The 26090-nt window shown below is 37.5% G+C and overlaps 1 protein-coding gene across 3 annotated transcripts in view; it reads left to right on the top strand.

Moving 5' to 3' along the window:
* The first annotated feature begins 8243 nt into the window (after positions 1-8243).
* The window catches only part of LOC109074713 (KH domain containing, RNA binding, signal transduction associated 3), a 174767-nt gene continuing 156920 nt past the window's right edge, over positions 8244-26090 (top strand). Inside the window, exon 1 of one of the 3 annotated variants that reach the window (XM_042746046.1) lies at positions 8244-8354. Coding sequence is in view for 1 of the 3 variants with exons in the window: in XM_042746045.1 (XP_042601979.1) it covers positions 12045-12135 (91 nt within the window). In the remaining 2 variants the exon portion in view is untranslated. Of the gene's footprint in view, positions 8355-11640; positions 12136-26090 lie in introns of those variants that run through there. The other 2 variants (XR_006157407.1, XM_042746045.1) reach the window with 2 other exon arrangements.

Here is a 26090-nt window from a genome sequence, read left to right as displayed (position 1 = left end):
TCAAAAGTCAGGAAGAACTGACGAGACTTAATGTGGAAATCAAATGCAGTTTGAAAAAAATTATCTTGCTTTTAATTAAACGAGAGATGCTTAAGTGACTACGCTGTTATTGAGGGCTACTCACATCTAGTATGTAAATGCTGTATGTGTTTTCTAAATGTGAATGTTTTTATTGGATGGTGAGACCAAAACTAGCTCTTGCTGATGGCCTATTTTTGTATATTTTACCAACAAAAGACAAAAATGCCATAAAAAGCTCTCAAAAGTATTTGATTTATTTCCCCCCCTTTTTTTACCCCCCTGAGTGACATTTGAAGCAACCAACTGCAGTGAAACATTACTTGGTTAACTGCGAGGACACTGCAGTATAAGTTCTATACCATTTTCCAAGACACAAAAGGTTACTGAGAGAGCAAATTTATGAGCAAGGGGTCAACGAGGGATGCCAGAAAGGTCCAGAGCAAAGGAACTATGATGTGTGACACTGTCCATTAACCACTGTGATCAAACAGATACTGTATAATTATAAACTGACCAAATGAGGTTAATAAATGTGATTTTTATTTCAGCCTCTGGCATTTAACTCTGTTTTCTCTCTGTCTTGTTAGTGCAGTACTGCCCTGAGCAATGTAATCTGCCATGGGGTCTTTTGTGACTGTGTTGTTCAGAGCATTGGGGGAATTTTGTGTGTGTGTATCTGTATATGTTGTTGGTCTTGACATAATCATAAACACTCACTGGCCTATTCTACAGGGCAAGTAGATTTCTTTTTTTTGTTTGTTTGTTTTTTTAACAGACGAATTCTTTCCTCACTTTAAAGGGTTAATTCACCTAAAAATGAAAATTCTGTCATTAATTACTCATCCTCATGTTGTTTCAAACCCGTAAGACCTTTGTTTATCTTCAGAACTCAAATAAAGGTATTTATGATGAAATCTTTGAGCTTTCTGACCCTGCATAGACAGCAATGTAACAGAAATGTTCCCAGACCCAGAAACGTAGTTAGGACTTTGGTAAAAACCCCATGTGACATCAGTGGTTCAACTGTAATTTTACAAAGCTGCGAGAATACTTTTTATGTGCAAAGAAAACAAAAATAATGACTTTATTCAACAATTCTTCTCCTCCAAATCAAGTCTTCTGCCCAATGCAGTTTAATTCCTTTTCTAGTTAGTTAATGTCTATCAAAGTACTGCTTTTAAAAGTGTTGAATTTTGAATTTGAATTGTTTTCTCATTAGAGAGTAAGACCGATATAGAGTTCAAGCTTTTAATTTACAGTGTTTTAACACCTCCCTATGTCTCTTTTTTCTCCCTCTCTTTGTCTGTCTTACTTTCTGTGGTCTGTTCAGTAGTTGAAATCACAGCTTCTGATTACTGATGAGTTTCACTCAGGAGCACAGAAAGAAAAGTTAGAGGTCAGATTGATATATTTGGTTTGTAGTAGCTGTTTCATTCGTCTGACCTGAGAGCGCGCGCGCACACACACACACACGCACGCACACACACACACAATGCAGTGAGATGGACAGCATATTACTGTCTCCCTGCTGTTACTAACTCACAACTCCAAGAATGTAAATGTGTATGAAGTTGAACTGAACTTAAAACTTCAGCCATCAAATTGAAAGTCCATCCATCCATCTCCATCTGGAGACAGCTATCCATTAGTATTTCCCATTTATCTCAATGCTAGATGCTTGGTTAGCACATGCAGCCCTAGATTTTTACAATCTGTATTCTACCCACTTTGCTTTGGATTTTAACATTTGAAATGTTTTTACTAATGTAATATACAGAACAGAGTGACTGGGAGTCATCAGACTTAAGAATTTCAAAAAGTCATAATAGATGTTGATATAATCTGTCGCATAGTGACTTACTGTAAGACTCAGGACAAAAAAAAAAAAAAGTAATTTATGGAAGCAAGACCTTTGTTAAATAAAAGGCCACCTGCTATTTTTAAACAGGTAAAGAGCCCTTGGCTCAACATGTGAGGTCTGAATTAAGGAGTTAAAGTGTTTATTTTTTTCTACATGCAGTATAAATAGTTGGAATCTTCTCTTGTGAATTGAAAGCCATCCACAGTTTCCTGTCTGATCTAATTAATGTGGTTTCTGTAATTATGTTCTTTTTTTCTCTCTTTTTTTCCATTAAAATGCCTGGCATTTCAGTTGAAGAAAGACTTGGCTAAAGAAAGAGTTAACCATTGATACCATGCTGATCCAGAGACCTATAAAGACATTTTCTCTTTACTTTATATAGTGGGTCTAAGTAAGAACATCTGAATCATTTTGCATTGTAAAAGTTCAGTTGTTGCTGGGTAACATGTACATTCACACTGAATATGGCCAAATTGCAAGGGTTTTCTGTTCTGTAGGTTGCTAGTAGGTGTTTCTACTCATTGAAAAACTGCAGTATCCAAGGAGGTCTGTAATATAGCTGGAGAAAGCGATCAAAGGTATGTGAATTAGATTTTGCCATCTTTACCCTTAGGAACCACATCACTTGAGCTGCCAATATTATTGATATGTACTCTTAAAAATAAAGGTTCAAAAGGTGGTTTTCACAGAGATGCCATTGAAGAACCATTTTTAATGGTTCCCCAAAGAACCTTTCAGCGGTCAATTCTTAAAAGAACCATATGTGAGGAACCTTTTCGCACTGTAAAGAACATTTTTGTGGAATAAAAAGTTCCCATGGATGTTGAAGATTCTTTATGAAACTGTAAATGCCAATAAAGGACCTTTATTCTTAAGAGTGAATGATTTCAAAATATGTTTGCTGTTTGACCACATTCTATGGGGTATCTATGAACTATACTCTTATAAATAAAGGTTCCAAAATATGTTTTGGAAAAAAAGAAACTTTACTTCAGAGGAGATACTAGAATTCAACGTAACCTTCGCAGTGCATTATTATGGGTATACATTTTTTATAGACCTTCACTCCTAAAAATAAATGTGCTTCACAATGCCATAGAAGAACCTTTTTTCTAAATGGTTCCATAAAGAACCTTTGACATCTGAAGAGCCTTTCTGTTTCACAAAAGGTTTTTTGATTCTTCAGATTATAAAAAAGTAAGAAATAGATGATTCTTTAAAGAAGCTTTGACTGAATGGTTCTTTGTGGAACAAAAAAATGGTTCTTCTATGGCATCACTTGAAGAACCTTTTGAAGCACCTTTATTTTTAAGATTGTTGGTCAGGGTAGCACCATATTTAATTTTTAATAGGAAAATGAGGCTGTGAGTGACAGAAATGCAGTTTATTCAATATTGTTATGGGTTGTACAGCAGTCAACTGCACAGCTGACAAAACATCTTTCCAAAAAATATATAGATTTTTTTACTTTAAATTAATTCTTTACTTTTTAGACAAAATGTTTTGAAAAATGTGATTTTAAAACATTTAATGTGATCTTTGACCATTTTTTCAGTTATACGGTCTGTACCTCACAGCCTTGTTTTCATCTGTATTCATAGACTAAACTGTCTATTTGTGCACTTTTTATTGCTGTGCATTATTGGATTAAATGATTGCACTATTTATTCTCCACCATGGCTTTCAGGCACCTCTACAAAAATGTGTACTATATATGGGGTAAAGGGGATATTTTGGAGGTTGCTCCACTTGCAGTGTAGACAGTTCCATTGATTGTAATGGGAACAATTTAGTTTTGTCACGTCGTATTGCTCGCTTTTTTAGTGTAGACTGGGGGCTACAGCAGAGAGAATGTGAGAGATTAAGAAAAATGTGTAACATTCCACAGAATACAGATAAGCTTGTTCTGTTTATCAGGTCTTTCAGGATGTGGGTTTAACGTAAACCTGCGTTATCTTCTCTGAAGTGCTGCCTGTACTGATAACTCTTTACAAGAACACAAGATTTGTGTTATCAGGTGACACCTCCCGGGACAAGGTACGTACACATTGTTTCAGGTTTTTAAATGATAACTATGGCAAGAAAAAAAAAAGAAGTTTGACAAAGTAGATGTGGCACTGAATAAAAAGATAAATAACCTTTTGCTCGTTTGAGTATGTAGCCAAGTACAAATGCAAAAAGTTAGCATTAAATGCATCACAGCAATTTCAAAGACTCCAGAAGTGATCCATTATCGGGATGGAATCCTTGGACCCGTTGTCAGACCCTACGCTGGTGCATTGGGTCCTTGTTCCTCCTGGTGCACGACAATGCCCGGCCTCATGTGCCAAGAGTATGCAGTCAGTTCCAGGAGGATGAAGGAATTGATACCATTGAATGTCCCCCACGCTCGCCTGACCTAAATCCAATAGAACACCTCTGGGACATTATGTTTCTGTCCATCTGACGTTGCCAGGTTGCACCTCAGACTGTCCAGGAGCTCAGTGATGCCCTGGTCCAGATCTGGGAGGGAATACCCCAGGACACCATCCTTCATCTCATTAGGAGCGTGCCCTGATGTTGTCAGGCATGAATACAAGCATGTGGGGGCCATACAAACTACTGAGTACCATTTTGAGCTGCTGCAATGAAATTTCAGCTTAATGGACTAGCCTGTTGCATCCTTTTTTCACTTTAATTTTGAGTGTCTTTATATTCAGCCCTCTGTAGGTTGATAATTTTCATTTTCATTAAACAATGTGGCCTCTTTTCATTCCTAACAAATTACCCAGTCCATATCAGTATAGATATCCTGCATGATATTTTTCCCAATTGAGATCTGATGCGTTTTCAAAGTGTTCCTTAAATTTTTTTGAGCAGTATATAAGTAAGTATTAGTATTAGAACTGGTGAATTGATGTTGTTTTTTTTTAGATTGTGTCGTTCTAAAACAACTGTTTTATTGAATGAAATTACAAAAAACAGTATGATTTTTCAGTATGAATTTCAAAAGATAAATGAGATAACTACCAATCCTTTTAAAATATTAAATCCATCTTGTTCACTTCAAATGTTTACATGCCAGAGTTTGACCAAAGCATGTCTAAAAATATGATATACACTTTTATAGTAATACTTACTTTACTTCATTTAATTTCATACTGCCTTCAGAAAGAGTCCGAAACATTTATATTTCTACTTACTCTCTGAATCTATCAATACGCCCCCATACTCACGCTGGAAGACTCCTCAGAGAGAAGAAGCAGGGAGAGAGAGAAAGAGGAAGGAGTTGAGGCAGAGGAGCAGGCCCTCCCTCCTACCTGCTTCCCACACAGTGACCAGTTCCTGTAGATCTGGAGGAGGAAGCAATCCAACCTGAATTCTCCTTATTTCTAAACTCTGCTAATAACCCTCTCAAACAGAGCATCACGGCTATTTTAAGTTTGCATACATCCCACTCCTGGCTGCTTCATGCAGTTATTCAATATGCTTCTTGGGAAATTATAAAATGTACAGAAAAATGGTACATGGATGTTTTATTAAGTTAATGGTTTCTTAAGGTACAAGGATAATTTCATGTGCTTTTGTACTGAAAGCAAAAGCAACTTTGACTATGTTCAAGAATGTATAGTTGCTTCAAACTTCGTTGCGATTTCAAAAAGCCGAGTTTTAAACCAATTTTGAACCACTCTGGTCCAATCAATGGCTGTGTGTCCCTCGAAAATGCAGTGAAGTTGAATTATTTCAGCCATTTTCTGCTATTTCGTTTGAAGCTGAAGCTGACGCAACCTATTAGTGTAGATTCGAGTCAAAATGTTGAGACAGATTCTCATTTCTGACGACACAAAAGATAATTACTTGCATTCAAGTGGACCGTAATGACTAATATTAGTTCAGTCATATTTAGCTGGAGATTTCAACCAGTTGTCATACCACTGACAACCTAAAATCACATCTGAAAGGCCTTGAAATTAAAGCAACTTTTCTAGTGATGAATTTTAGCCACAAAAAATTTCAAAGCATCAAGTCTATAAGTAATCTTGAAGCTCACAACAACAACAACAGAAGAACACTGAGTTGACATAGCACTTTCTGGGAGCCATTTTTATGCTTGTCCATCACAGCAGCCGTGTTCATTCGTTAACTGTGGCAATGACTGCATGTTCCTCACAGATTTCTCTCCATAATCACAGGAATTTATGGGAAGGAGCCATATCACCTTCTGCTGCCTGACAGGGATTTTTGACAGCTACCATTTGCTCTCGAAATCTCACTTTCCTTCCACTTTTTTTTCTCATTCTCCACTTCTCTCCTCACACTCTTCTTTCTCCAATGCCCCTCCTCCTACAGGGTTTGATGGACGTGTGGATTTCACTGACTTTATTCTATGGCGCTACAATCCTGACAGGCCAAGACATGCAGGTGTCGCCTCTAGCCTCCATTCAGTACTTACAATAAGAAAAATAGGTTAATTGCATTTTGAGTCATCTCTGGTTAGACTGACTTATGAAAGGTTTTTGCTCCAGGAGGAGACCTCTGTTTGTGTAATTTAATTAAGAACCCACTGTTTTTCAGTCTGTCTGAATCAGTGAGGAGAGTGTTTTTGTACCTAATTATACTGCATAAGCTTTGAAAAGTTTCATGTCCTCTTTTCAAAATAGGTTATTCAATTTTTATAATGAGAGAAGAGAATCAAAGCCTGATTTGTGTCATCCTGCATGATTATTATTATTTTTTTCATTCACCACGAGTTGATTAGAAACAGATAATGAATAATTATAAAAAATAAAAATAAAATAAAAAAAAAGATAGGGTAAATTTAGATTTTGGTGTTTACTTTATGCTTTTTACTTTCATAATATACACTCCTGTATAGGTTATTTAAAACAAAAATTAAAGTGTGTCTTCTTAAAATAAAGTTATCAAATAGTAGTAATTGTAAATCTAGATTAAATTACTGATTATAATTTCCATCATGTAATTTGTAATCAGTAACAGAATTTGAAAGTAATCGACCCAGCACTGCAGGTGTGCTATGGAGTATGCATAGCATTATGGGATTTTTCTTGTGATGCGCTGGCATCTGAAGACTGTGCGCTCTATCTTAACATCTGTTATGATGTAGAGTTTCAAGAGTACCAGCCTTCAAGGCAAAATGATCATTTCCAATGCATTTGAATCCTAAATTATTATATGGAATGTCAAATGGAGACATAAATTAAAAGACTGCTGACAGGTCTTCCTGTCTGAGATTCAGAGAAGAGGAGAGGTCAGGTTAGGTCCCCGTGCAACCAGGAACTCAAGCGGGGGTATGAAAAGGGAAAATGGAAAGGTGTGTGTGAGAGATAGATCATAAACACACAGAGAGGGTGAAAGACAGCTGACCTTGTGAGTGCTTCCAGTCTAGGTGCCATTGATTTGTTTACCTGGATTGAGCTGACAGCTCCTCATTAAGATTTCCTTTAGAGAATGAGAGAAAGAAAGAGAGTAAAAGGGGGAAAGCGAAGAAGGAAGATCAATTCCTGTGATGGGTCAAGGCCTGCAAGATCAGTCTGTTTGAATGGCCATTTAACGGATGGGTTGTGTGTGTGCGACTGTGTCACAAAGGTCCTTCTTTAAGTTACTCATAGTGCTACTGTGTTTCTGCAATGAGTCCTTTTGGTCACTGGTACCTAACAGAACTGATACGTCACATACTCAGGTGTAGCAACATTACTAAGGGAGCATTTTAATTATTATTTATGTTCATTTTATATTAATAATATAAGTTTTTGGTAATCACCATATGATAAATAGTCAAATAACCATATCTCAGTCTGTTAGCTTTTGGGAATATTTCTCTCTGAGAAAATGTGCAAATCCATTCAAAATAGCTTGTTGTTTTTTCTTATAAATTAATAAATAACTATGATAACCAGGACCACAGCAAACAAAGTAATTTGTCTGACGGCTAAATAAAATTATCTTTTACGTTATTCTTCATCAACAGTACACAGAATTCATATAGCTTACGAACACCTGTCAAAAGTCAACATTCATAATCAAAACATGTAATCATCACTAATTCGGTACTGTCTTGACTGACAAGCATAGAAAATTTTTTTTTTTTTTTTTTTTTTTTTTTGCTGCGGTATTAAAGTCTTGAAGGCAGGTTGGAGATCAAATAGTTATCCAATGAGTTGTCAATCAGGTTTGAACTGAACTTTGAGCTTGACTCACTTAACATCCTTAAAAGAGCGGAAGTACCTGTTATGGCCACACGGAGCCAGTGTTGCCACTTCCAATGCGGGCGCGCGTTCCTCCCAGAACTCGCTCCTTTTTCGCGCGCGCTAAAAGACGTGCGAGTGTCACGTTTTAGCGGGCATTGTGTGATTTCTTCTCGTGAGGGACAGGATAGTAGTGAAAGGCACGCAGGCTGTAAGATCCTCCCTGTGACAGTGGTAAAACGTTCAAATTAGCTGCTACGTATATGTCAGCACTCTTCATTCCTGAGGTGAGCTCTGTTCCTGTCAGGAGACGAATTCATTAGTCGCAACGGCATGCATATGCTATCTGTTTTTACACATTAAAGACGGCGTGTAGGTCTTTAAACTTAACATCATTTCTAAAATACAGTATTACAACGAACCAAAGTGAGAAAGTCAAAATGACAACACAGCAGTGTTTAAAATTGAGTGACTTTCTGTCGTACTCTAATGGCTGTATAGTGAAAACAAATGCCTGCAGATGTTTGGCTTCTTGTTGTTAGGACAAAAAGAATCACAGCACCCTTGGGCGTTAGTCATTTCCCCTCGGCTGTGTAATTAAGGTGGTATTTTTGAGACAGATATTAAATGGAGAGTCTCCCAGTAGCGCTGTCAAGCAGGTAACCTTCCTAAGATATGATTAAAACCACTCTCTGTCACAGAAACGACCACTGGGATGCATCGTTTGAAACAACCAGCATATTGTAACCAACAAAACCACTCAGGAAAGTATATTTATTGTTTAATGGTGTGATATATTGCAATTAGGAGCAGGATGCAAAGACAAAGGCCCATTAATGGAGCAGATTTATCTTGTGCCGAAACACTGGAGAAGAACAGCACCAGATGGCAACCATATCTATAAATAAGTCATGTTTCAGAGAAGGAGATTAGTGCTTTTGAGCTTGTTTTTAATGGTCCCTCACAGAGATTAAAACATTGCCCCTTAAGCTTTGCAATAACTTTTTTTTTTTTTTTTTTTTCAGAGGCAGACTTGTGTAAAAAGGTACCATAATTCAAAATTGCAGTGATCATGTATGCTGGGTCTTCAAAATCTTACCATGTCCATTTGTTTTTTTTTTTTTTTGTTTCTTAAAGTTGCAGACGGACTATATTTTCATGTAAGTGTGAGCAGTAGTTGTAGTGTTGCGTGGTCCGAAGTAATTTTGTAAAAATTAATGTGATTGCAGCTAAAGGCTGTTTTTAAGGTTCGAACAGATAGTGCTAACCTTCTTTCACCCCTTAGTTTGCATAGTGTATACAATATCAGCTGTCTCCGGTCTCTAACTTTAGCTGTTCCCAAAACTAACCTCTCCATATACTCAACCCACTGGTACCTATAAATAAACATTTCATCGATTGCTTGAAGCTTTCCATCCACACAGTAAACATACAGAGCGTCACCTCAAAGTTTGATGCGGAAGAACATAAAAGTGCTGATATACATATAACTTTTTTTTTTTCGGTCTCAGAACCGTGGATCAGGGTTGGTGAAGATAGAGTGGGCTTGGCTCATCAGAACTCTGACATTCAGAGTTATGCAACTTGTTTCCGCAGCCTACACTCCAATACGCCCACCTAAGCCTCCACCTTTTTATTTTTCCATTTCTGACAACTGAAAACTTGAGAACAACCTCTGACTGGTTTAATGAGACAGCCCACTTCGCCACTAGACGACTTTGTTTCGTTTGGCTCTTCGGCCTATCTTTTTGTCTGTTGACAAACGGATATAAATCATCACTGATGGTAACAGAAAATGGCCTTGAACAAAACTGTGACCTGAAGGCTCTCTATGGGGCTCCTTTGTGGTGACTCTTGAGTTCGGTCATTAGCAGTGAGGTGAAAGAACCTGCTGAGAGTGTGAGCCTCTAATGGAAGTTGAGATGCACTACAGTGACTGAACCATGCATTAATTAGGTATGAAAAAATGTGTTCAGATCACTGCTCCTACAGTGATCTTTAACCTCTTCGCCCACCCTTCCCTCAAAACAGGAAAAAGGGCACAGCGGTGAATGGATTTTTTCTCTTCCTTTGGCTGTGTCTCTTTAGGGAAAGTAATCTGAGAGTGCTTTTACCAAAATAATCTATTTTTTATTGACTGAATCCAGGAGACAACAAAGGGAGCAAACTATGAATGTACTACCGCACTACCACATACATGGTGCTACCAAACATAACTCCATGAGCAAGCAGATCGCTCCCCAGTGAAATACTGGCAGCATCTCTTTCCTGTGTTCAGTCTGTCATATTACTCATGCATGACCTCATCAGTAATCGCTGATCTACCATTATACAGATACATGACTCGCTCTTGAATTTAGTTTAACCCTCTCCAGGTTGTCTGTGGAGGTCAGGCATTACAGTAAAAAAGCTCACATTTTCCCCCTACATTTCAGCTGTTCATTTAAACAATATCTTAATTTGGGGCATGTCTCTGTTGCACCTAATGGTCATGCATGTGGCATGTCCCTCATGGCAACACATCAGTTTTGATTGGTGTCTAATGCTGCTGTGTTTTGGCATTTGTTTGAGGCAGAGTATATCTGTGGTTGGTAAGCCTGTAGTCATGAGACCACTTTGACCTTATAGTTGTGGGTTACACAGATAAACAGGTATGTGTTTTTCTGAATGCATGTATTTTGTTATACTTTATGTGGTCTGTATATACCTGTATCTTTTGGCTCACAAATCATTATGCTTTCTCTGTGTCTGTGCAGGTATGCACAAATCTTCTTTTCCACTTGTAGTTCGTGTAACACTTGAAATGATAGTTTGGTTTTGGAGCAGCTGTGATCACCTCTTTTCTGAATTGTTCCACAATTTAAAATATTTTCATGGCAGTATAGTGGGTACGTAAGAAACAAGAGACACCCAAGATACACATGGTAAAATCTGCCAAATCAGCCCAAGGTCTTTTAGTAAGGCCTCTTCCCAAAATATTGCAAATCACTACTTATTCAGTTGTTATTAGTTAAATTAGCTATTCATTGTTTTTGTTAATTTTAATGAATACGATTACATTTAAAAGAATATAGAGTGGTTTTCGCTGCTTTAGATTCCATTAAATGTTCTTGAACATGCATTCCTCCATACTAAAATGATGTACTACTAAAACCATACAGTGCAACAATCTGATTAGTTGCATTAGTGAATAAAATACACCCAGCTTGGCCAATATTATCCAAATCCTCAAAAAATTACATAAAAGAAAATTTCCGTGATGAGTTAGTTCCTATTGGTCAGTCAAAATCACTTTTGATTGAGTCGCTGACTCAACCATTGAAGGTTATTACTATCGTAAATAAAACTAAGAAGGTTTATATATATATATATATATATATATATATATATATATATATATATATATATATATATATATATATATATATTTAATAATGTTCAAATTAAATCTGGGCAAGGATCACAAACATCAAGATTCCTTCCGATTCCCATCTCTAATCACCACATTCGCGAGAAACTGCAGCACCTCGGACAATTCCACACCCGCCCCGCCCTCAGAGAATGATTGACATCTGGGTATCCGATATCTCGCCAAGCGGCACCAGCTCCATCCAATCAAATGGGGATCTGGGACTTGCAGTCGTTGTCCGTGGATACAACAGGGGGAGCTTCAAAGCTGTTGTTTACAGTTGAGAGCGGCAGTCTGACTGGAGGACTCTGACTGGACGGAGGCATCGGCGAATTTTCTGCAGATGGGCTAAAAGCGAATCATCTGGGAAGCGCATGGACAGTAGTTATCACCATCGCACCTGAAGAAAAAAGCAAACTCCACATTATCTTGCAGATGCCCACCGGCCGCTGATAGAATCACTGACTGGTGCTCATCTTGTTTGGGTTGCATTAGGACAACAGCAGGATCTTACATTTCTCCTCTTACAAGTGACAAGCTTTTTGTCGGACAAAACGCAAGGGGGGAGATGGATAACGAAAAGTACTTGCCAGAACTGATGGCGGAGAAGGATTCTCTGGACCCGTCCTTCCAGCACTCATTGCGACTTCTTGATCAAGGTAAGTCCCGCTGTCTTCTGTCAAACTATTCGGACATACCTCTTAAATTCTTGTGCACGATGTTGCGTGTTTGTTTCGCGCAGTCACTGGTTGAAAGACTTTAGTATGGAGATGACGATGATGATCAGTTTATTTTGTTGTCATATTGTTTCCCAATTCCATTATTGTAACATATTTCAACATGCTATAAATACATGCTTGTGTATCCCAGAGCTATTTTATCTATCGAATTAGTTACAAAAGCTTATCCATTACATACTAGTACTTACTGTCCAATTTGTTGCTGGTAACAAATTGCACCCCCCCCCCCCCCCCCCCCCCAACTATTCAAATATTCGCTAGTATCTTTTCAAGTTTTTGTAGTACTAGTTACATACACATCATACCCTTTTAGGAGACACTAGTGTGTTTCCATCGTTTCTAGTATTGAACCATAAAGTATCAGTTTAGACTAATATTACATATCACAAGTGAAATAAAATGTAACTAGAAATGTTAACAGTGACTGTTGGGATAAATTCTAGTGTCTCATACTAGTACTAGTCACATATTCATGCTAGTGTCATGTTACTAGCGTCTGAATGAATATACACACTAATCGCTACTGGAAGTGCTAGTATCTAATTACTAGTAAAACTGAAGAAAAGTCTCTATTGAATTACTTTCTTGCCATTTAAAGCAAGTAACAGAAATAAATACTAGTTAGATAAATACTGTTAAAACTGTGTACATGCTTTTTGGTATACATTAAAATGAGATAAAATGGTGTCTGCCAGACGGTGTTGAACTTCATCCTAAATTTTGCTTCTTTAAACACTGTATGTGCAAATGTTGGTTAGATGATTTGTTGATTTTTTTTGTATGTATTTTTCTGTTCTTTGTGAGGAATTGAGGATTTTTATTTTTCAAGAGCATGAGCTCATTTGCACTTCTCTAAAGAAGCAGAGCAGATTTGAGTCCAGCAATAGTGCAGACTCATTAATTAATCTTTTTTAAGAGCGCTGTGCGGAACCGTTTTTTTTTAATAACGAATGTAGCAGGTGCAGTTGTTCACATCTCTGGATTGGATGTAAATCTTTTGGGGCTCTCAGGCAAATCGACATCGAATGTAAAGAGTGTATAAACGCCAGAGCGTTTCATCCATTTGTTTTTGAATTTTGTTTTAGAATTTGCATTCAAATGATTTATTTTTAAGACAAACAATCTTCCTTGTCTTCTTATCTATATGAACAGCATGAGGCAGGTTTGAAGGTTTGGTTTGAAAGATGGTTTGCAAAGACTCACATGACTGGTCATATTCAAAATGTTGATGTAGCATGAATCCTGTAGCAAGAAAGTAGGGGAAAATGGTATTCTGTTTTATACTTTTTTAATCCTACCAGTTAAAAAAGTTTGTCCCATAGCTGTCATAGATGTGCACTCCATCTCTTTCTCTCATCCAACTGCTTTCAGTTGCAGTGTTGCACAAGTAATTTACTCATGAAACAACTTGATGCTTTTGCAGAGGCAATGTGCACTTCTTCATGCTATCCACTGAAAATATTTCCTGGGATTCAATGGGCAGAATCAGCTGTAGGATCTCCAACTGAAACCACAGAGCTTTAAATCTTGTGTACCAGTGTGAAAGAGAGTCCGTTTGCAGCTTTAGGCTTGGTGCAGCCATTCTTCTATTAAATCTGCACTTATGCAATAGAATGCGTTTCCTGGCTGTTACTCTTGAGTTCACTTTGCCCAAGGGAGTGACTGAAGGTCTAAGAGCGCTAACACACTAAGGCATATGTGGTTTGATAATAAGCTGCAGCATCGGCATAACATGGAGCATGTTCTTTTTGAGCAACTATTCATATATTCATGGGGAATGGGATTGAGGCTCTTGTTTGAGCATAATTTCTTAAAGAAATAGTCGAAAGTCATTATTTATTCACCTTCATGTTGGTTCAAACCCACATGGTGTGTATTTATGTAAGTGATGTTTTTAAGTTTTTAATTTTTATACTGCATTTGTGAAATGACCACAGATGTCAAGTTCCAAAAAACAAAGCCACAACAAAACAAGCAAAAACTAAAAGGATTTAATTTTGTGTTTTACAGAAAAAAAAAAATAATAATAATAATAAATAAATAGCATATTGTTTTGTAACTGGGTGGTAAGCATAGGCAAAGGGTGAACCAACTGTAGGGTAAGGCTAAAAGCAGCCAAATCTATCAAATACAAACATCATGTCTTTTTAGGCAAAAACCAGACAGTGGTGTCATGTAGTCTAATAAAATATGTTTAATGGGACTAAATTTGTATTTAACGTGATTACAATTTAATTAAAAGATTAGAAATCGATAATTATATAAAGTTTCCTTTCCACGGTTATTCAAATGGTGAATAAATTGTAACCTCCAGAAAGTAACATTATCACTAACTTTGATCTATCAGGAGTTTAAGCACTCTCAAAAAAAAAAAAAAAAAAAAACCTCTCCTTATAATCACTGAGGCTGTCTACACTGCAAAATTAATCTCTTATTCACATTGTACGTACGTCTGTGTTTTGCTGTTTATGATGAAAGAATTTACAAGAGTCTGGATTTCAGTCAGCGAATGTGCACGCACTCAACAAAGCTGATGAGTTTCAGCGATGACTCATCTGAACGCCTCTGACTGGCCATTGCATTCCTAAGCTCAACAGAATCATGTGGGATTGGTTATAATTCGCAAAACTGTAAAAACGCTTAAAATGAAATCTAATGCCACAGTCGACACTTTCTATTAATTTTCATTTTGTTAGCAATAGATTTAATTTGTTTGTGCAGGGGCATTTTTGTCCAATTACGTGGCATTTTTGCCATAAGACCCCATGGCCAGGGGAAGGCTAAGCCTATGGAGGTAAGTTTTGGGTGAACAAATTCAAAGGGCACAAAGACTGAGAGTGTATTTGCAGGCAACAGTGTAAAATTTAATCAGAAATGTGTCTTAAACTGAAAGGACTACAAAGTACTTTTTATAGGTGAAGTGATGCTTTTTCCTATGCAATGTGTAGAAAATGTTGTCAAAAAGTGGTCATTCCATACTAACTTTTCAACTCACGGATTGGGGTTGTGGCTAAACTCAAGTATGACATCAGGCATCAAGCCTGTCTCACTTCTCAGCAAAAGCTGTGTGGCTCCATCTCTTCATCAAAGGCACATCAGCATGCCATGAAGGAAGATATTCAGACGAGTTGTATCACCAGATTTCTGCAGAGACCGGTAGGGTTTGGCTTTAGAACGTCAGTGTTTCTGTCAGAGCGAAGAGCTGGGGCTATGACCAGCGTAGCAAATAACACACAGATAATCCCTCCTTTTCTCTTTAAGAAATTGGAAGGACTTTTAGCAGCACGATATCTTGTAGTGAGAAGCATGATGACAGAAGGACAGAGTTTAAACCTCTTTTCAGTTTCTGGACCGTTTCGATCACAGCAATGAAAAAACGAGCGAGAGAGAGAGAGAGAGAGAGAGAGAGAGAAAAACTGAGCAAGCCGGGAGGAACAAGACTGCTTCATAAGTGTATTTGCTCGTTTATTAAGAAAGATGCAATTTGCAAGTAATTAGCTAACATCTCTGAATGTTTTATTGGCAGAAATCAGCATAGGCATCCTGGGGTTTGGAGATGTTTGCGTGGCTGCGAAATCTTGAGAAAAACTTGACCCTCTTATCTCCTATATTTTACAGATGGCTCATGATGTCATGTCGAGTAGCTCTCATCTTTGAATCCTTAACTAAATTATGTAATTGGCTGGAGGAAAGGAAGGAGAAGAGAAAGAAAAAGCGACATACAAATACACATTCGCACATACATAGGTGTTCACACTGTTTGGTGTGATACACAGGCTGCTAAACAAATCTTTACTGGCTGCGTGGCTGGAAACAGATGCAGTGGGAGTTTCATTAAACCAGCGCACTCCAACAGTCACCACACTCCCAAATCCCACACAATCTTTTTGCTTAATTGCTTTAGAAAGGCCTTTCTTATAAGCATGTTAGGTGCTAATTAGGTATTTAGTGTAATTATGCTCCATTAAATTAAAAACTGATCCATAATTGTGTCTTAGAAAAGTAAAATGTAATGTTCCAGTAAAGACTTAGACCACATACCTGAGTTTACTTTTAGTAGCAATGTGTATAGTATTCTACCATAAACAAAGCATTATTTTTTTTTATTTTTTTTTTGAAGATGGTTGTGTATGTATTGTCAGTGTGGGTATTACTTGATATACATCATCACAACTTAATGCATAGTAATTTATGCCAGTGTCATTATTGTATTGCAAATAAAGTGCACTAAATGCATTGGAGATTCAGCCTTGTCACATGTTTGTTTCACTTTTTGTTCACCACTTGAATATGGCAGGTCCTAGGGGTTGCTTCTACATTAATTGAACTATAGAAAATTAAACAAATGCGTAAACATATCCAATAAAAATACAAAATGTAGAGTATTACTTGGAGTTATACATTGGTAGAAATTAAGCTTTACCTAGGGATCAATATTTAGCTGGTTTGCATGGTTAAGTTAACTTCTGCTGGTTTATTTTGCAAGCATATAAATAAAAATATTTTATTGTATTATAGTAGATGTTTTATCAGGGACAGATTATTTGCTGTGGCCTCTTCAACCTTCTGCGTTCACCAACTGAGATTATTGGAAATGCCAGTGGATCACTTTCTCCAGGTCTTACAGACCATCGTGGTTTGACCATGTTTATATTCTTTATAAACTGCCATTTACCCATGGGTAAGAAGAAAGAGAGCGAGTGATGAGAAAAAGAGCAAATCCTTTAGCCTATGTATGCTGTATCCCATGTTGAAGAAGAGAGAAACAAATGCTTGTGCAAATTCCCAAAGCTCTTAGCACAGCATTTACTCTGTAAGATTAATTTAAGATTCAGGAAGAGACATTGATTCCTATTATGATACAGAGATCTGTAGAAAAAAGTTTTTTTTTCTTCCCTCTCTGTCCTCTGGTTCGTGGCTGTATGCCGGCTTACAAAACCACCCCCAGCAAATGCATCAAATGCCTTGTGAACCGAGATAGATGGAGACAGTTAGAGAGATAAATTGCAAAGAGAATGGCACATGATTGAAATAATCATCACTGTCCCACAGACTCCCGGGCAGCATTAATATGTGCGTACATGAATAGCTGTTGCTGTGAGTTTCTGATCTGAGATCAGGTCAGTTGGTGCTAATATTATAGTACTAGAGAAGATAGCATAAAAGAAGACAGATCTGGGCTCAGTTTTAACAAATAAATACTCACTGGCAGATTGAACAGATCTTTAAAAACTGTTTTTAATGATTCAGGGTTATGTTACATTTCTTACCTATAATTTTATGAGCAATCTTATGTTATTTTTATGACAACATGACTTCAACATACCGTAGATAATGCATCGCGTACCTCTTATATTTATTACTCTCTTTTAGATTAGGAGTGATTTTTATTCTTATTTTGAAAAAGGAATACGGTTTTATTTTTGTGATTTAATAATGCATGCACCAAAATTATGTACATAGATTATAGTACAAAAAAGAGAGAGAAGTTACGATCACTGAATCCTACAATAAAACTGTCTAGTCTATACAGCACAACATATCACTTATTGTGTTTATACTTTGTTGGTTCTTAACTAGGGCTGTAACGATTCACTCGTTTTCTCGATGCATTGATTACAAACCCTGACAATGCATAGCCTATGCATCGATCTTGAAACATGGATTTTTGAATTGTGAATCATAGATTTCGGACAGTAATCAAAATATAAAATGCTAAGAATCGAATGAATCACGATTTCTATAGTGATTCAAATGCTTTCAAAATATATACACATTAAATTACTATAAGCACGAATGAATGGACACCTGAATAGTGTTTGTGCCTCCCATCTGTCCTTCACGCGCTCCATTTACCGCCTGTGACTGTCACAGGTAGGCATGGGCCGACTACCGGTTTCAAGGTATACCGCAATTTGAAAATTTCACTGTTTCAAAACCACTAATATTAACCATTATACTGTTCCTGTGGTTTTTCATGTATCTTCAAAGACTGAAAGAGTAGGAATCCCTCAGGCTGAGTGCAGTGTAGAGAGTAACACTGACCTCTTCTCCTCCTCTTGGTGAGAGCGAGCGGTCACTCACATGTGTAGGATGGCCGAACTTAAGGAGCTGCCCCCAGAACTTAAGGCCCGGGAACACTAATTGTGAAGTGTACTCCTTTCCATCTCGCATACAGCCGTGTCTGCACAGCTCTTAAAAGTATACTCAACCACAGATGAGCACGGACGGATGAGCTCGACACATGTGCAGTACTCCGGGGTGCATGGCTGTCTGCGAGCCCTGTTGTTGACGAAAATGACGTAATGCCGACGGTGCGTGGAGCCGAAGTATAGTTTGGCCTTTCCGTGATGGGCGACCGGCCATTTTTTGCCTTATTGCAACTCTCTGTTCTGGACTTGCACAAACTGTGTTGCAATGCATTCATTTTCCAAAATGTAATTTATGTGAAAATATGAAGTCTGTTAATGCCCGTTAACACAAGCCAGAGACACTGAAGATGGACGCACAGAGAAAAATACTGTAGCAGGCAGATCACTCACTGTTCATGATGCACAAACTATTGGAAGGAAATCCTCAAAATTGATTTGGGGGTTTATATGAATGTGCTTCTGAGGGGAGCTGACTGTCTTCTAAAAAATGTACGAGGTATTTTCTTATCATCTCATCTCTGTATAGTTCATATTAAAGCAGTTTTTCAGAGCAGGCAGGTTTGTTTACAGTGGTAACCAAGGAAACACTGTATCTGGTGTTCCAGAGGTGCCTCCTGCTGTCAGAGAGTGAATATGCAGCTCATTCAGAGCCTCTGCTGTTTGTTTCGTACAGGAATGTAGTATAATTTCACAAAGCTTGTCAGAACATTCTGTTTTTGCTTCAAATTGGGTTATTATTGAATCAAATTATGTGTATGATTATTATTATTATTATTATTATAACTAAATGATATGAAATGATATAAATGATATGTATATGAATTATATAACTAAAATTAAATAACGGTAATTCCAGATTTAGGTTAAATAAAGATATCAGTCTTTGTTTTTCTTTTTAGGAAACAAATCAAAGAAAAAATAAACTAATTCTACTGTTTCTAATATTTTGTATGTTGCTCAAAAACAAAATATATTGTGTCTAGTAAAAAAAAAAAAAAAAAACCAGTCATTTAAAAATAACACATTTCAGAGCTGTAACAACAATACAATCATACCGTCAAAATCTCATACCGGCCCATGCCTAGTCACAGGATTGCACTCGCGCTCCGTTCATCTCAATGAAACATTTTTTGAGCAGCTGTCATCTGATGTGTGGTCTCTCCTTAGTACTCGTGGCTAGTAGTGCTAAAGTGAAGTAGTTTTTCCGTAGTTTTTCAATGGCTCTCGGTCATACCGACAGCATTACCTGAGCAGTCGAAGGCTACACATTTATTGCATGGACGGAGCAAAAATGTAATCATCTAAAGCATAGGCACAGTTCCATTGGATGATACATATATTTTAATTTCAGTTCAGTTCAATTCAATTCAAGTTTATTTATATAACGCTTTTTACGATACAAATCGTTGCAAAGCAATTTTACAGAAAATTAAACTACAATATTTAGTAGTAGCTTATCAATTTTACAATGTCATTGAACCAAGTGTATGAAGGAAACTGTTAAAATAACCACAGCATTAACAACAACCTTCAAATAAGAGCGCAAGGTTTATCTGATAATCAGATGCATGAAAGTAGCGTTCGTTCGTTCGCAAACAGACATCGGGTAAGTTATCTTTTAGAATCATCATTCGCCGATGGAGAGGAAAAGTTAAATACTATAGCATTTTATTTCATGAAAATGAAATAAAGAAGTTTTCGCACTGAAAGAGGAGTGATCACGTGCTCAAAGAACTCAAGACGTGCCAGGCTATACCGCTCACAAACAGACATCGGGTAAGTTATCTTTTAGAATCATCATTCGCCGATGGAGAGGAAAAGTTAAATACTATAGCATTTTATTTCATGAAAATGAGATAAAGAAGTTTTCGCACTGAAAGAGGAGTGATCTTGCGCTCAAAGAACTTAAGACGTGCCAGGCTATATCTGCAGCTAGTCTGAATAAAAAGCTGAATGAACTGATGAAACTGAAGACAGTAAACACAATAAATAAATACATTTATGAATGATGCAGGTTTAATTGACATAATTTATTACAGTACAGAAATTATAAAGTATATATTCTACCTAATTCTGTGGAGAAAATTTGAATAATTGTTTGTAGTATATAAAAATATCATAAAATTGCCATTAGGAAAAAAATATAGATTACAAATGATTGATTATTGTCCAGCAGTGTATTTGATTTCTTACAGCAAATTCCAAGATAAGAAAATAATATATTTTACAATAAATGCTTGTTATAATATATATTCATTCAAATAATTCATTCAAATAATTCTGAGAATGCATTTAAAGAATGCCGAATCTAATCGTTAAATGAATCAAATTTAATTTTGAATCAAATCGAATTGAATTGTATTTAATTTGCAAAAAAGATTCTTGAATCGAATCGAAAACCTATGAATCATGAATCGAATCGATTTGCTGTCAGCCCAAAGATTCACAGCACTAGTTCTAACGTTACGGTGTTTTGAGCAAATTCTGTGATTGGCTATTACATACACATGCTCAACAAACATGTCTGTGATTGGTTACATTGGTCAATGCTTCAAGAACATGTTGTAAATAGAAATCTTTAATGCTATTCACAAAGTACTCACACAAATACAAACGGGAGCTTTTGAAAGCAGCGGGAACTAAATTAACCCAGGACTCTGTAATAGTGGTACTGCAGAAAAGCTGGTGTTGTTACATTCTTTAAAAATGTAAGTGGGCTGCACGATCAATCAAATGAGATTGTCGTGCACAGCTTGTCAGTAAAGCCAGTTCTGTGATTAGTAGTAAATCTCCATCAACTGCTTTCAGGTGGAGCAGCATTTACTACACAGAGCTGTAGTTCTCTGACAAGCTATGCAAAAAAAAAAAAAATAAAATTCTAAGACGATATAATCGTACCATTATGAAATCAAAGAAATTGTTTGCCACATTTAAAGGTGTTTGCATAGCTTCTCAGTGAACTATGGCTCTGTATAGTAAATGCTGCTCCATCTGAAAACGTGAAAATACCACATTTAATTACATGTTTTTACTCCAAACTCACTTCATAATGTAAGTTGAGTCTTTGAAATAAATCCTTTTGTGAGATGATGTGGCTTCTTACACAGAATATAATATAGTATTCTAAGTGGTGATAAAGGCTATGTCGATTAGCATTGCATTATAGATATACTTTATTATAATGAAAATTATAATTATAAGAACTCAGATAAACCACATATTGCCGTAGTCGTGTGTTTATTAGTCACGTTGACTCAATGAAAGCATTTAAATCTTCTGTTTATTCAGCAACTGCTATAGGGATTTCCTGGGTTTCAGAGTTTCAGTGCGAGAGAGCACCCTCTGGCCTACAGATAGAGATTTACTACTTATCACAGAACCGTGCTTCACTGAAAGATACGCATGACATTCACAGCTTCTGTCTAATCGCGATTCCGATTTTTAGTTTCGATTTATTGTGCAGCCCTACATGTGAGTGTCAACTTGGTAGTACTAGTACTTTTGACAACACTACATCAGAAGGTTAAAAAACAATGGTGTTTGCACTACAAATGAATGCAAACCAAACTAGAGAAATGCAAACAGACAGAATGTTTTAGTGTTTTCTTTGCATAAATATGTTTTCTCAAACATTAATTTCCTTGTAACGAGTTCCCAGAAGTTGGCTTAAAAAGCAGCCATAATTTCTTTATCTTGCTGTTCTTTTTATTTGTCTTGTTTTGCTCTGTCACTAGTTCATCCTGCTTAGGCGGTTAATGACAAGTACTTATTGCAGGGTGTCTTTTCACTGAAAGGATTTTAGACATGCAGCAATGCACTCTCTCTTTTTCACTTTTCCTCTGTGTGAAGTTAGAACTGTTTCCTGAGAGACTCGAATTGTTCCTCATAAAATCTAATGACTGCTCGTTAACTGCAGTCAACACATATTGATTTTACCCTTAACATCTGATTAAGGTTCCTAGTTATGTCAAAGAAATGACTAGCCAGTGTAATTTACTGTGAGCTGTGTTTTATGTCCCAGCGTTGTGCTAGGTGATCATCTCCAAGGGGCGAATAATATTTAATGGTGAAGTATGTCATTTGCTCCACCATTAGCAGCACCAAGCAGGTTTGCACAGAAGTTTTTCGTCTTCCTTTGCTTAGTCTCACCTCAAACTCAAGCCAATGTCCAATCTCATCAAACAGACTGCAGTTTCATTTCATGCCGCTAGCAGTGCAGAAATGGCACACTTCACCTTTAACGACCAAATAAATCAGTTTAAGAATCATGAATCAGGTTTACAGGACTTTTATGAGAGGGAGTAACCAGTGCATGTCAGGTGTGACATTGTTTTCAGAATCTATTTTTACGTTTGTGTTTTCTAAAATGCAATAGATGTTTGCGTGTCACCTCGGATTACACCATCCCGATCTCAAGCCGCAGTCGTTTTGCGGCTCCTCTACAGGTGTAATCATCTCCAGCGGACCTTGCGTGATGGGATGGGTGATTTTTAAGCATTCTCATTCCCCATAAAATGCAGTGGTGTGGAAAATGTACCACGCTTCTCATTTTCCGTTTGAGGGTAGAAAAGAGTGGCATTTTTTGTGTCTGCGTTTGTCAGTCTCAGCAGTTTCCATGTGGGGACTTTCTCAGGTCAGGTCGAAAAACAAATGAGCCTGGAATCTCAGACGCCAAGCACTGATTCTACACCACGGGTCAGGGATAATGAGCTGGAGCATGTAGCTGTGAAATACTGTCTCTGCGTGGAAGAGAAGCACTCCGTTCCCCCTCCCTTCCTCTACGCCTTGTCCTTGAGAACTGGAAATCTGTAACATGATATTTAGACTTGTGGTCTTACCAAACAACCTGTGGTGACCAGTAATCCCCCTCGACTGCAGTATTTCCATAGGCTGCTGAGAGAGAACCTGATACTGTCCAGTTCACCCAAAAATGAAAATCCTGTTCTTTTGAATTTGTATTCATTAAAGAATCCTGAAAGAAAATGTATCATGGTTTTCTTGGAAATATTAAGCAGCAAAACTTTTTTGGCCTGTCTAATTAATATTCATGAGCCTCTCTTCTGATTGGCCTGTTGTTTTCTGAGTGATGTAAGGCCGGGCCAACCACAGTTAACTAGGGTCAGCCGACGTCACAGCACTAGCTGGAGGCAGCAAAACAAAGGGGAAACTGGAGGCGGCCCATTCAAACCAGTGCAGATTCGGCGATGAAAGGAGCTTAAAATATCATCTTGTTGTGATGTTGGGTCCCAGAATCGATGTCATACAGCCTCAAATTAGAAATTTGATTGCATATCTGCTGCCACTGACAGACAAAAAAAACGATGACAGCTGTGGTTAAATGCAATAAAACGAGCGGACCATCGTCAAAAATGGTAGTGTTTGCAGAGCACACTTCTTATTAGAAAACTTTCAATAAAGTATTGTCTTTTGTTGTTATGGACGAGTCTTCAGATTTCTTGCCATATGTTTCTTGCATCTCACGACTATGGCATGTATGAAAAAATGTCTGTGCATGTGTGTAAAACAACAAACTGATGATTTATATACTGTATAATCATTTGTCATCATGTATACATTGTTGTGATTAATTGTGGCTGGAACAATAATGTAGCTGTAAAAATAGTTGCCTGTTAAATTGAAATATATACACATCTTCGTCATGACTAGATAGACAAGGTAGGGTGACCAAACGTGCCATTTTCCCAGGATCTACAGAGTACGGTCAAAGTGATGCAAATACGTGTACATACAAACCCGATTCCAAAAAATGGGGACACTGTACAAATTGTGTGTAAAAAAGGAATGGAATAATTTACAAATCTCATAAACTTATATTTTATTCACAATAGAATATAGATAACATATCAAATGTTGAAAGAGAGACATTTTGAAATGTCATGCCAAATATTGGCTCATTTTGGATTTCATGAGAGCTACACATTCCAAAAAAGTTGGGACAGGTAGCAATAAGAGGCCGCAAAAGTTAAATGTAAATATAAGGAACAGCTGGAGGAACATTTTGCAACTTATTACGTCAATTGGCAACATGATTGGGTATAAAAAGAGCCTCTCAGAGTGGCAGTGTCTCTCAGAAGTCAAGATGGGCAGAGGATCCCCCAATGCTGCGGCGAAAAATAGTGGAGCAATATCAGAAAGGAGTTTCTCAGAGAAAAATTGCAAAGAGTTTGAAGTTATCATCATCTACAGTGCATAATATCATCAAAAGATTCAGAGAATCTGGAACAATCTCTGTGCGTAAGGGTCAAGGCCGGAAAACCATACTGGATGCCTGTGATCTTCGGGCCCTTAGACGGCATTGCAACACATACAGGAATGCTACTGTAATGGAAATCACAACATGGGCTCAGGAATACTTCCAGAAAACATTGTCGGTGAACACAATCCACCATGCCATTAGCCGTTGCCGGCTAAAACTCTGTAGGTCAAAAAAGAAGCCATATTTAAACATGATCCAGAAGTGCAGGCGTTTTCTCTGGGCCAAGGCTCATGTAAAATGGACTGTGACAAAGTGGAAAACTGTTCTGTGGTCAGATGAATCAAAATTTGAAGTTCTTTTTGGAAAACTGGGACGCCATGTCATCCGGACTAAAGAGGACAAGGACAACCCAAGTTGTTATCAGCGCTCAGTTCAGAAGCCTGCATCTCTGATGGTATGGGGTTTCATGAGTGCGTGTGGCATGGACAGCTTACACATCTTGAAAGGCACCATCAATGCTGAAAGGTATATCCAAGTTCTAGAACAACATATGCTCCCATCTAGACGTCGTCTCTTTCAGAGCTCTTTCGATGGCTGTGTAGAAGAAGGATCCAGGTACTGAAATGGCCAGCCTGGAGGACAGATCTTTCACCCATAGAAAACATTTGGCGCATCATAAAGAGGAAGATGTGACAAAGAAGACCTAAGACAGTTGAGCAACTAGAAGCCTGTATTAAACAAAAATGGGACAACATTCCTATTCCTAAACTTGAGCAACTTTTCTCCTCAGTCCCCAGACGTTTGCAGACTGTTCTAAAAAGAAGAGGGGATGCCACACAGTGGTAAACATGGCCTTGTCCCAACTTTTTTGAGATGTGTTGATTCCATGGAATTTAAAATCAACTTATTTTCCCTTAAAATGATACATTTTCTCAGTTTAAACATTTGATATGTCATCTATGTTGTATTCTGAATAAAATATTGAAATTTGAAACTTCCACAACATTGCGCTCTGTTTTTATTCACAATTTGTACAATGTCCCAACTTTTTTGGAATCGGGTTTGTATTAGTGTTCGATTTGAAGCAGCACTGAGCATACCGATTGGTGTATGTCATCAAAGTACGGTACTTTGTCATACAACAATTGGTCTGCGTAGCACAAACAAAGCCAAAACGTGGATATTTTAGGCAATATAGAAATCCTGGCCAGGACGAGTCCTGGGAAAATGGCACGTTTGTTCACCCTAAGACACGGTGAGTTTGTCTCTACTATACACGTTAGATGTGATCCACCTCATAGTAACAATCCTGTCAGATCGTCCATCCTTTGAGTGAGAGTGTAATGTTACAGGTCTGCCAATCTGATTTTGTGGTTAAAGTTAACCTTTTCGACATGTTTCCGCGTTGTTGTTGCTCAGCAATGCCATGGACCAGATGTTGTCTGGGGGTTTGGCTAAAGGAGAGTGGGACGGTGGGCGGTTCTCGGGGTGGTGACTGAAGGCGG

Source organism: Cyprinus carpio, chromosome B19, assembly GCF_018340385.1.
Source record: "Cyprinus carpio isolate SPL01 chromosome B19, ASM1834038v1, whole genome shotgun sequence".
NCBI classification, from domain to species: Eukaryota; Metazoa; Chordata; class Actinopteri; order Cypriniformes; family Cyprinidae; genus Cyprinus; species Cyprinus carpio.
This window is presented reverse-complemented; position numbering and strand designations above follow the sequence as displayed.